Genomic DNA, 12,908 nt, shown 5'->3' on the forward strand with positions numbered 1-12,908 from the left:
TGATACTGTCATAATCCTCCTTCCGGTGTCTATTTGTCAAAGACCAATCTGATATAACCTTCCCTTACCAAATCCGTAGCGCTTCTTGTCACATGGTGATGGTCAGAAAATATAAGAATAAAGGTAGGAATAAAAATTAAAAAATCAAACTGAATAGACACAGCTCAAAAGAAATTGTAAGACATAGTAAAAGATTATTCCTCAGCTACATAATTAAGATACTAGGAAATGAACACTTCTGCAATAAGGAGGAAGTTGAGATCAAGGATAATTGATGCAAAAATTTAGAAACCTATTCCTTAATTTTTCCATAGCTTATTATTCTTGACTAAGTGGGTAATGGAGATAAAAATTCTTGATTAAAGTGTAGAAGGAAAATTTTTATGGAGTTGTCTTAAGAAATTGTTTTAAGGAGAGGGAACACAATAATAATTCTGAAGAATTTAAAGAATGATTTCATGCAAACAGGCTTTTGAATGAAATTGGCACTAGTGTAATATCTATGGGAAACAGAAGAGACTTACAGTATTAGATTTAGTACGACATATATTTATATTCCAGGACCAAGAGGGGACAGAAGGAAAAGTCACTTAGGCAGCTCCAGGTCTCATTGTCTGACCCTGATAAAGAAATATTTTGAAAGAAATAAACAATTGAATATATAGAGATGAATGTAGGAAGTGTATTGCATGCAGAAAAGAAAAAGTGTGTAAATAAATATTTTTATATATGCCTCATGGTGGCACAGAAAAAATGCCCCAGGGGTTAAGCAAAGACAGCAGTGTTAGAATTTAGCTGGCATGGGATGTAGACTTGGCATTTAGACATGGTGCTAGAGCTCAGATTTATTTAATAACTCATTAAATAGTGAGCTATCTAAAAAGGTTGTCAGCACCATGAAAACTCAAACATCTGTGTGTGCAATAGAAACAGAAAATAAGCTGCTTCTGTGTTTGAATGTTAGTTGCAATCAAAACTATAAAGGAAGGTATATTTTAGGTTTTCATGAAGCAGCTGGAATTTGGCTGACCGTCTCTTTGGAAAACTTCACATTCCCTAGGAAGTCTACTCAACAGTAACAATTTTAAATCCTTTGAAAACAGCTATTATAAATTTACCCCTATCCTTCTTCTTTGTGGCCTTAGGAGAAATACTATGTACGGTACAGATTTACAGAAAGATGTGATTTCTTTTAATTCTTGCAGTTGCTGTAGATGGCCGCTGGAGTTGCTGGTCTGAATGGAGTTCATGTGATGCTTCCTTCAAAACAAGAAGGACCCGGGAGTGTAATAACCCCTCCCCAATGAATGGAGGGAAGCCCTGTGAGGGTGAACGGGAAGAAGAGGAGACCTGTTATGTCTCTGTGTTCACAGACAGGTAAGAAGATGGTAAATCAAAAGACCTTCATAGTCATGGGGCAAGTTAAGGAGCCCTCCAGAATGGCTGTGGGACTACCAAGGAGAAATAGTAGACAGCTCTCCCATCTGATCCTCCATGGTGGGGCTGAGAGAAGGAAATGTCTGAAAATCTTCACAACTTGCTTCAAATTTGGATTTACTCATTGTTTACTCCTAGAAAATGGCTGATGAATTACATTCCAAAGTAAGCTGGTAGATCTCTTCCAGTGCTTTTCATGACTTCTTGTCCAAAGCCATGGAGAACTCATCTGCTTCCGTTCATGGGAATTACCAATTTCTATTTTTTCAATAACACATCCTCTTCTCTTAGAGGTTTAGGTCTGAACTCAGTCTGAGAGAGAATTCCACTGGAACTACCAAGCTCTTCATATTTCCACTTTGAGTATGTCTGATGTACCAGTTTTGAATGGTTTCAGCTTAGAATCATCCCCAGCCCCAAACTGGCTCCGTTTCTTGGATCTTCAAGAATGAGGCTTTGTATAGATTCAGTTTTTCTAATGGAACTGAGAGCTGAAGCAGGATTTTCATCATTGTTTCTGTAATGACTACAGAGGAGATTCTGGAGCGGATAGGAGAAGATTAAAAGCAATGGGCTCCACAGTTCTTTGTTACTCATCTCACGCAACACAGGCTGTGGCAGCTCCATACTCAGAGAGACCCACCTCCTTTAACTATTGCCTGATGGCAACGGGCAGGTTTTGACTACACTGTCTTAAACCCAAAAGCATGTGGACTCCTTAGAGCCTTTCATCTGTATGCTGTTCTTTGCCTCTTTTTCTTAATCTATAGAAATATTTCATGAGTTATGTCAATAGAAATTGTAGCCCTGTATCATGACTTTTTAAGTGTTCTCACAGTCTCCGTCCTATCAGCACTTGCAACTTTTTGATGTCCACCATATATTATTTAACAGAATTATTTTTTTTTCACTGTGGGGACTTGGGGTGGGATGGGGAGGGGCGATAGGCCAGGACACACTCACAGCATTCCTTCCCAAAGCTCCTGACATTATGCCATTGTTATTTGGTGACACAATACTTGAGATACATACTTACCAGCAAATATTTACTTTTCAGAGGTGCTCCTTGTATAAATGATGATGAAGCCAGGAGAGAAGAGGAAGTCTTGATTGGTGAACCTGAGTCTGGATGCTCCAGACCAGACCCACCAGAAAATGGCTTTATCAGGGTGAGCATGGAAAATGGGTGATACAGAAGGGAAGTATAGCAGTCGCAGAGCTGGGAAATTTTAGAGCTTCTTTGCTACGTGTGCCTGACACCCAAGCTAGCTACTGTGCTAGTGAGTGTGTTGCTGTGTGTGTGGCATGCTGTGGGACTCTAGTCCACCAAAGTCCACCAGAAACTGAAGCAAAGACAAGGTATAATCCATTTCAAACAGCAGTCCTAGAATCCTTCTTTTGTAACCATAATGTAAGTCAGTGCAGCTGGACAAACAGGTGAGCGGATGACTCGTATTCAGATTAGGAAAAGAACTCATTCATTACATCATATCATCAGGTTTTTATCAGTGTTTCTTTTAACAATGTCCAGTCTCGTTAGAGTAGATTTTTGAGGGGCTTTTTGGTTCCTTTTTTCTAGAATGAAAAGAGCCAGTATGCTGTAGGGGAAGAAGCTGAAATTGCCTGTGTGAGTAGTCATGTCCTCAGTGGCTACCAGTTCCTTCGGTGTCTGCCAGATCAAACCTGGATGCGGCAACCTGTTGAATGTCAACGTAAGAAAGAGAAAACTAATTTAGCCCAACAGCAAAACAGAAGTGGAAGAAAAAGACACAAAATAGATTTTAAAACAGGTTTTTAAAAAAGAATCTGTAATGATACCTGAGAAGATAGCATTTTGGGAAGATATTTCATGTAGAGATGGCAAAAACCTACTGAGTCAGTACAGCATTCCTCTTCCAATTCAAAAGTGTTACTATTGTGTGCTTTGTAAGGACATCCTAATATTCAATGCTTTAGAAAAATCCTCAGGTGGATGCTGTGAGGTCCTTCTTCTGTCAGGTTTTAAATATCTTTATCAGAAGGACTCATTTTTTGTTTCCAGGCTTACATAGATATCTTTAAGTTGATGACAGTTATGCTCAAGAAAGTATTCTTAGAGGAATTTGTCTAGCTTTTTTAATATTAAATGCATGATGTGTCCCTAACGACCACCACCACCCCACGCTGCTTTGAAAATCACCACAATGAATCAATGCCTTGAAGTATTTATAGTCCAATTAAGGATCAGACCTGACTTATCAAACTGACCTGGGTTTGCTAAGAGGAGAGATTCCAGTAGTTTTCTAGAACTCAGTGTGATTTCATTGACTTACTGTTAGTTTTATCCAAAAAAATTACCTGAATACACATAGGAGCTTTCTATTGCTATTCATTTTAATTGTTTTGCTGATAGCTTCACTTGCAAAAGAAAAATTAAAATATGCTGTTAATGCAATTCTTATTAAACTGTAAAATTCAATTACTCATACTAACATACTTTAGAAAACCATTATAATTATTTAGTTATTTATTGAAAAATATTTTTAAATACTATGACTGCACTGAAAATTTCTAGATTTAATTAGGCTAAATATTTATGAGTTTTGAATGTCTGTCAAATGTTCAGTGTTATTGAAGGTCTTTATGTCTCTTCAGATGAAGCGTTATGACCTGCTGTAAATATCTGTGCACCACAAACTCAACAAGAATTATAATTTTTTCTTGTTTATTGCAGCCTCGGTATGCCTCAGGCCACCAACATCTGACAGTGTCACAATTTCCCCATTTAAGCAACAGTACAAGATTGGTGAAACCATGAAGCTGAGCTGCCCAGCTGGGTTTGTAGTCACGGGTCAAACACAGTATACCTGTGGGAAAGACCTGTCCTGGATACCTCCTGTTTTGAGATCTATTACATGTGAAAAAGGTTAGTATGCCTGCAGGAACTGTACTGTTTCTATACTGCTGCTATTAACAGCACAGTTTATCTTATCTAGGTAGAACTAAGAGGCAGATGACTGGTTTTAATACATATGACGACTGTTCATTAATTTTGTTTTTACTTTGTCCGTACCACAGTGCAATATAATTTCAGTCCCAAACTTCTGCATTAAATTCAGAATTTTTGGGTGCAATGTACTGTACACTTTAATTATGAAACTGACAGTTTTTTAGAAACAAGCTCAACCAAATCCCAGATGTATTAACAAGGCTCTATGAAAGAAAGTAAAGTATCATAATGCATTTTATTGAAACTTCAGCTACAGGATTTTCCTGTTTATTTTTGCAAAGACTGTTGTCTACTTGTGGAATCCCAACGACAGCAGCTTTTTAAGAGAGATAAATGGAAATAAATCCATTTTATGTTTTACAGCACGAGCCTAAGTTATTTCTGTTCACTTGGTAACTAGTTAAACTAACTCTTACTTTTTGCTTCAGATGTGCAAACTGAAATTAGAGGTATTTGCAATCCAGGACAAAAGCAGGTTGGATCTCAGTGTGTTTGTATGTCTCCAGAAGAAGATTGTGGGTAAGTTAAGTACTTCGATTAGAAAAAGAAAAATCAAAATTTCTCCACTGATAGACCATTTCTCCACTGTGACACAAACCAGGAAAAGTAACAAAAGACAACAGCAATCTGGGACTACTCCATTCAGATATTAGCCAGCTCTGTGTCCAAATTATAGTCCCATTTATATGTGAAATAAATGAACAATGACATTAACCAAATGGCATACCAGGGTGCATCTTTCTAACCTACATTACCATCTGTTATGAGAGATCCCAACTCTTCCTTTCCTTCTCTTCATTCCTCCAATTTCTGTATTTTCACTGTCATCACCTTGTTATAATAGGTCATGCTCCTTTTGTTTGAGATTCACTTTTTTCAATGAACATGCTGCAAAATACATTGTTTTGTCTCAGTCTCCAGAACATATGAAAATATGTAAGACCAGGATTTACTGACTCTTTATAAAACATGACCTGCACAGACCATTGAGCCTTCGAGTGGATAGAGGATTACCCTAGAGGACTTTTAGTACATGACTGGTCAGGGTGGAGGTGTGGGGCATTCCACCACAGGGCTCCTGTGTGACCACAGGCAAGCCCCTTGGCATGGGATTCATCTCATTCATGTCGGTGACCAAATAACCAGGTATCTTCTCTCTCTCAAGAGTACTTGGGTAAAAAGAGAGCATGTTCAGAGGGTGATAGACATGTCAAAATCTTATAAGCCAAATCCTCTGAAAATTAGAGAGGTTTTATTGATTAAAGCCATAAGCTTAGCTCAGGAGGGTAAACAAGGTGAACTGAATTGCTCCCTGTCTTTGGGCCACGGCTAAGCTCAACAAAACAGTGCTGCTTGGAAACGCCTGCACTTGTTGAGAATAAACCCACCCAGGAACCAAGAGCAATACAGAAGGAGACTACCAGCAGCATGGCTGGGTTTGCCTGCTATCGGTCCCAAAATAACTGTGCCTCAGACACAGTCTTGCACACACAGCTTCAGGGCTGCATTAACTCAGACAAGCCACCCCAGGGCCATGGAAATTTCCCATGCCTTGTGAAGGTAACAGCACCTCTTGTTTTCTTGTGTAGGGTCATGTCCTTTACCTTCCATCTGTCAGACAGGACCAAAGCTTCTTCATCTTGCAGTACTATGCTGTATCAGGCTCAGGCTCTGCAGTAGCTGGGACAGCCTTAGGTCTTTAGACAGATGTCCAACATGGCCATGGCTTTGCTGTGTTTCATCTGATGCTGGTGGAGCATTTAGAAGCATGGACTTGCTCTGCAATCTGCTAAAATAATTTCTCTTTTTCCCTTGGGGCAGCCACTACTCAGAAGACATCTGTGTGCTACATGCTGTTTCTGAACAGAACGTGACCAAGCCCAGCTGTCAGTATTCAGCTGAAATGTGCCTCGGAGAACAGTCATTTCATTTCATGCATGCTGGCCCTTGCCATGGTGATTCCAACCTAGACTGGGCTATTGAAAGGGCGAAGCTGTCTACAAATAGCTTGAAGAAAGTGCCCTGTGGCTATGACACCTGCTATGACTGGGAGGAGTGTCCAGGTATGACTTCTGAACTGTGGGATTTATCCAGCCCTTTGCACCTAAAAATAAAATGTGCTGACTCCTTCACTGCTCCAAGCATGGGATTTAAGAGCATTGTGGTCCACCCCAGCAAGTTACCATGAGAGGAATGAGAAAGTGTTATCAGTCTTGTGTCCCTGCTACCAAGTACTTAGATGAAAAAAAGCACTTAGATATGTGCCTGTTTCCTTAGGCACAAGTGGTGTAGCATTGCCACTTTCCATTAGTAAGGCACAAAAGGAACTTGGAGATTAAGGGAACTTTTTCAGGAGAATTAACTTTTGAATCTTTAATTACAGAACTGTAGTCAACAATGTTATTGCCCATTCCCTGGGAGGCTACTATAACCACTAGTTTGTACTTCATGAGTTAATTTGGGCCACACCCTCAATAGCATATAATTAAATTATGAAATTAAATCATGATAATACTTAAAAAGCAAGACTGGGGCCATCAGGCTTTAATGGGATTTTAATGGTAAAATTTGCAAATATCCATATGTGAAAACTGTGTTTATCAAGAGTTTTAATGAAATAACTAAGCTGATGAAATCCCTAAGAGGATTATTTGATAAACGCTGTTGTGCAACTTGGCTATTTACTGTGCAACGGTGATAAGAGAGTGGGTTTTCCTGTAAATGCCTGAGATGCTGGCTTGCTCCATGCACATCAGCCTCTTGCCAGGAAAAAGGCTGAGTGGCAGCCACACTCATTCCTTCACTTGCTTCCAGAGACAAATGTGATTCTTATCACACCTTGTCTACTTATGATAAATAAGGGAGCACCAGTGTGCAGCAATCCTTAACCCCTGTTTTGAAGATGCAAGATTTCTGCAGCACAGGATTTGAAGTACGTGACTGTAAAATTACCACGAAGATGTTCTTTGTGGGGCTGAGAGCAGAGGGCATGACTAAGTGTACCCCTCAAGGGATATACTATGTTGGAGCCTCTAGGCACCTTAGGCCCCCGGGAAGTGGTTATAATTTAAAAAAAAAACATTAGGCTTATTTGTTCCTAAGAAGCCTAGATCTGCTCCCACTGTGAAAGTGGCTTAAAGCTGGATCCTGTGCCAGTACCCAATGTTTTTCTCTCAAAATCCTAAAGGAGTCTTACTCAATGAGGAAAACTGAGAGAGAGAGGAGAAAAATACATTAAATAAAACAAGTTTCCATTGTGGTGCTCAAAGGGTTTGAATTGGACTTTCCTCCTCTGCACAAACATTTAGGGAATGAAAGCTCTGGTTTTCCTCAGAACAAGCAGTTGACACCAACACAGAGGAAGAAGATACTGCAATACCGTGTGAAAGCAGCTAAATGGAAGAAAACACATTTTTCATATGTTTTAAAAAAGGGAACAGAGAAACTTAGTTTCCTGCCCAGGGAATTTCTGGGAAAGAATACAAGGAGTCAGAATCTGATTAGATCAGAAATGGGTAATGAAATAACCGGCAGGACTGAGCTTTACCACAGGCCAGCAGCAGGTAGCTTAGCATTCATAAAGGGAGCTTTAATGAAATAGGAGCTGACACAATATGGACCTTAAGACTCCATTTCACAGCAACATTGTGTGCAAGGATAATTGGGAACAGAAAGTCAACTTAATATCTTTTTGTTTAGAAGAAAGGTCAGGGAAAGCCAGTGGATAAAAATAGTTAGATAACTTCCTTTCTACTTCTGTATGGGCCACTGCTGCAAAACCTGATATTTAAAGCTGCTTTTTTCTCTACTCCTAGTACCCTGCTGCCTAGTGTATGCACTACAGGCTTTTTGTAACTAACGTATCACAAGCTTCATTCTTTGTTGGACTTTGAAACGCTGTCAAACTATGAAATATGTTTTCAGTCATGACATTTGCAGCTAAAACTCCAACACCTTCATTCCCAGACACGCGGACCCAGTGCGCCTGCCTGATGCCTTATCAGTGCCCCAAAGAAGAGACACGTCTTCATTGCATCCGTTTGGAGCTGACAGGGAGGAAGAGGACAGTCAGCCATTGCATGCTGGCAGCCATGAAGTGTTCTGGCATCAGCCTGGAGGTGCTGGAGCAGGGGAGCTGCCTGGTGTAACCCATAAGCTCTCCCAGCAGCCACCACCATCATCCCAATGTGCGTGGCCGAGCCACCCTGAGGAAATCTTGGCTGGTTATGAAAGGACAAGTAGATCAAAACCAAAGGTTGACAAAAAAAGTAGAGCTCACTTAACAGATTTTTGGGGATAAGAGTGGCAATGGGTATTTTTTCATCTGAAAATGATCTGGGCTGCGGGGTATAGGGATTGCTCTCACAGCTGGTAACTCCGTGGGTGTACAGAGGGAGGGAGGTAAGGGGAGGGGAAGGGAGAAAGGGGAGCATGGCCCTGGGTCTCCCCTGCCACTGGATGAGACTTTTCCTTTCCTCAGACATTTATTGCTCTGTTCCTGCACTTGTGCATGCTGTGCCCCGTGTTTTTCTCGCCGGCTGAGTACTGGCTGCATGATCCAGGCAGGCAGACTTCATCATCATTGCACATTCTCTCTGACACTTAATGGGGTCATGAAGGAGGCTACCTGTCTGGGTATCCATGGTATAAATTCAGGAAGAAATAGAGAATACTGAAAACCTCAAATATGCAATGATTGAATGAAACCCTCAAAACCATGAGATTTTAAATCAGAGTAACTGAAGAGATGAAACATTCTGGGTTAGCTTGCTGGTTTTAAGCCTTAGACACTGTTGAGATATTTTTATGGTAATCATGGAGGTGGATTAAACATGTTTGTGCTTAAATATTAAAAAAACCCAATCTTTAATGAACAATGCATTGGGCAGAATCTTACTGCAATACTATGTGGTTTTACATGGAATCTACAAAAATACATCACAAACAGATTCCTTAAATACATTTGCACCAGCAGTGCAGCAGTGCAAGTGTACTACCCAAGAGCAGTTGCATGGAGCACCTCAGCCCAGCCGTGGGTCCATCCCCCAGCCCAGCTCTGCTGCACAAAGGTGGCCCCTGAGGGCTTCCATTCCAGGAGGGCGACAAGATAAGGCTGAGGCTGTTTCTTATCTCATCACCAAGGGAAACTTCACTCCCTTGCAAAGATTTGTTCCTTCTCTGATATTTCTACTTCCAGCCAGTTTAATCCCTTCTTGTAGTTTGTCCTTCTTGCCCTCTGTGCCAGGTCATTCCTCAGTCACAAATTACCACTGCTGAGCAGTTACAATCAGAATTTCCCCTCCAACACTCAGAATTATGTAAAACTGAGGATTAGAAACCTGCTCTCCTGGAAGATGAAAGCTGAAAGTCACTTTCTTTCACCAGCAGTCAGCAGAACAATGAAAATCTGGAAATAAAGCACAAGTGTCCGTTGATTAATAACCTGCCCTGTGTATAAGCATCATACCTTGTCAGGATCTGGGCAGAGTCATTTGGGAGCTGGGACTGGGCTGGATGTGAAATTGTTAGTTTTCCTCTAAGGAGGTATCAGACCCCTCTATTTGGGATGTTGCAAAGCACCTAAAATCAGCAGCTATTCTCAACCGGATGGAGCTCAAGGAAACAAGGCAATTAATCCTGCTGCTGAATACAATAAAGCACTATGTTTCCTTGTTTTAAATATGTGGTAAAAATTACTATTAAAAAACTGAGGTAGGTTTGCCTTTGTAGTTCTGTAGCTCTTTCCTCCAGCTGAAGATAAGTGCTAATATCCTGGTGATGGTCTGGGGGAGGGCTGCAAATTTGATGGTCCCCAGCTTGTTTTTAGGGCCCTTATTTCATGTTGCTGGTTGCATTCTGTGGGGGAATAATTACTCAGAATGTCTATGTATGCCTTCTGCACCCTCAACATGCAATGAAGATTTCTTGTTCCTGACCCTCTAACCTTAATACTAGCTTTTCATTACAGGGCTCTGATTCCACTGTGACTGTCTAGTAATGTTTCTGATAGGAGGAATTTTTTTTCCTGACACTTCTCACCATGAAAAATTGCCAGATGAAGTTATTTCCTGGTAAACACAAAGCAGACAAGAACTCCCTGCCCATCCCCATTTCTCCAGCACCGCCGGTCTCAGGGTGGTTGTGTGCTATGCAAGTGTTTGCATTAAGATTTATATTGTTCTCTCTTCCTGTTGCGGATAACTCTCGTAGTTTCTGTTTCAGTTGAGCATTATGGCACAGAGTGGAGACATCACCTGCCACTCACTAATAAGACGATGATTCGGCCATAAACTGAATCCAGAGGAAATCTTCATCTGGGTGAAATTAGTAGGAGTTTTGCTGTTGACTTCAGTAGGGTTAAGACTGCACTCGCAAGGACTTTGGGTTTATTGCTATGCTCTGTCACAGGTGTCCCCAACCGTCACATCAAAAACTGCAGCTCTTCAAATGTTTCCTGCAACACCTATCTTTTTCTTGGATAACCTCTCCTCTCCTAGTGTGAGGACTTATATTAGGTAATGATAGAGTTTTCTTGTTCACTGGTGGCAGGAAATGCTGTCTCTCCTTTGCCCATTGTAAGCTCCAAGTAATGTTATCTGGCTTGATGGATCATTGCCTTGGGTCATAAATTATAATTTGGGAAGATGAAGCAAACCTGTACTGAATCTGTCAGGGTAACCAGGGTCACAGAGATCTGACTGATTCTCGAAGGACAGCTTTCTCGGTAATGCAGCTTCTCTACTGCACAGAAAAATCCCATCTATTTGTTCTTAACGTCAGAGAGGAGGCATTATCCAAAATGAATATAATGAGCCTTTCCACTGATGCAAAGTTCCATACAACATCCCAGCACATTTAATTTTTCTCTAGCACAAGAGTATGTGAAGTGTGTGTAGAATACACTTACCACAGTGAGACAGCTGAGGCACAAATCAATGGTCGTACAATTAGCAGCTGCTGTTGCGGGCTTCTGTATAAATAGTTACTGCAATTGTAACATAGAATGCAAAATGTGACCAAATATAAAAAAGAACTAAATATATATATAGTGTTTGTTATAATGTTTATCCTTATACAACCTCAGAAAGGGGTAATCCGAAGTTTGCTTCAAGGGTTTAAATATAAAACAGCTCCATAGGTTTAACTAGCAACCAGCAAGCTTTTTCAATGGGCCACTGCTTAGTTAAAGCAACTAATGTTTCCTCTTACATGAGGAGAGAAAACATCTTGCATTAAATATTTGAGTCCTGATGTCTTTATTTCAGCTGTAGTGTGAGAGGTAAATATCTCTTAAGAATTTGGTGAAAAATATGACTGGGGCTATTAAATGCAAAGTTGCTAGATGCAGTGAGCACAGCAGAAGATGGGAACTAGAGCTTTTGCTAGTGTTACCTTCCCAGTGAGTGGTAAACCAGAGGCGATCCCGGGCCAACATGCTGTCCAACATGCTCTGGGGTGTGCAGGGATGTACCTCCAGGAGCAGCATAATTTGCAGCATTGATGATAGCTCCAGCTAAACATATTCAGTGTATGTATTTAGAGGAAGAGATCCATCATGTTTCTCCTCACCCAGAGATACCTGACCATTAGGTTTTGGCTAGTTGCTTCAGAAAACAGAGGCTTCAGCTTTATCTGTAGCAAAACTGACTCAGCTCTGCTGCTGGAATGTTATGGGATAACAATGGTAAAAATAATATTGTTTAAAAGTTAAAACTTAACTAGCTTTAATAAACCCTCTGCTCAAAGGTGTCAATTTTACTATAAGGAGTCTTTCAACTGGCTCCCAAGGCTCTGTGTGTTTGTTCATGGGTAGGTGTGAAGATTTCTGACACAGAGGGGTTTGGGTAAGATGATCTTCCTTCCTTGGTTACTGGGAGTGAGCTGCCCTTTAAGGTGTGAGTCCGCATCCAAGCTAATCATCTTTGGCTGTCCTTTTAGTCAGTGGAGGAGAGAAACTGTCCCTTGGAGGACAGGATTTCTGTCTTCGTAGGTTGACATCTAAAAACAGGCCAGATGAGTCATGCCCTAAAGGTGCCTGTCTTCCTCTGTTGACAGTGAAGGGAGCAGGGGGGTGACCAGGCCAGCCACAAATATTTATGCTATAGGTGTCTAAAATTGCATGAAGCTAATCCTATAATTTCTTTTTTTAAAATTTTGTGTGTATATATATATTTAAAATATACGACTATGTATATACTCTTAAGATTCAATTTCCAGCACCGGCTTGTTTGTCTTCTAGATCAGTGCCATTTATATTGTCGCTTTTCAGGAATAACTGGCTCCATCCACAAAGGACCAAAGCTGTTGTGTGGCTTGGCGCTGTGATAGCCCGAGGTCAGAGACTGGCTCCCAAAATGGTGCTGAGCGCCACGGCAGGCGCCTGTGTCTCCTTCCCATTGCACACTGGGTGAGCCAGAAAGTGTTATTCATGCCCAGGTGGAAGGGACCAGCGTGTCTGTGTGAGACACAGCCAGCCACCAGC

General features: G+C 40.9%; 1 protein-coding gene across 2 annotated transcripts in view; it reads left to right on the forward strand.

The window, feature by feature from the left end:
• The window catches only part of C6 (complement component 6), a 29,371-nt gene extending 16,742 nt beyond the window's left edge, over positions 1-12,629 (forward strand). For both annotated transcript variants that reach the window (XM_014965119.1, XM_014965118.1), the window contains exons 13-19: positions 1,206-1,377; positions 2,495-2,606; positions 3,017-3,149; positions 4,151-4,342; positions 4,855-4,945; positions 6,248-6,489; positions 8,393-12,629. In XM_014965119.1, the coding sequence (XP_014820605.1) occupies positions 1,206-1,377; positions 2,495-2,606; positions 3,017-3,149; positions 4,151-4,342; positions 4,855-4,945; positions 6,248-6,489; positions 8,393-8,574 (1,124 nt within the window). In that variant the 3' untranslated portion in view covers positions 8,575-12,629. The remainder of the gene's footprint in view (positions 1-1,205; positions 1,378-2,494; positions 2,607-3,016; positions 3,150-4,150; positions 4,343-4,854; positions 4,946-6,247; positions 6,490-8,392) is intronic.
• The last annotated feature ends 279 nt before the right edge of the window (positions 12,630-12,908 follow it).

This window comes from Calidris pugnax, unplaced genomic scaffold (genome assembly GCF_001431845.1).
Source record: "Calidris pugnax isolate Ruff unplaced genomic scaffold, ASM143184v1 scaffold273, whole genome shotgun sequence".
Lineage (NCBI taxonomy): Eukaryota > Metazoa > Chordata > Aves > Charadriiformes > Scolopacidae > Calidris > Calidris pugnax.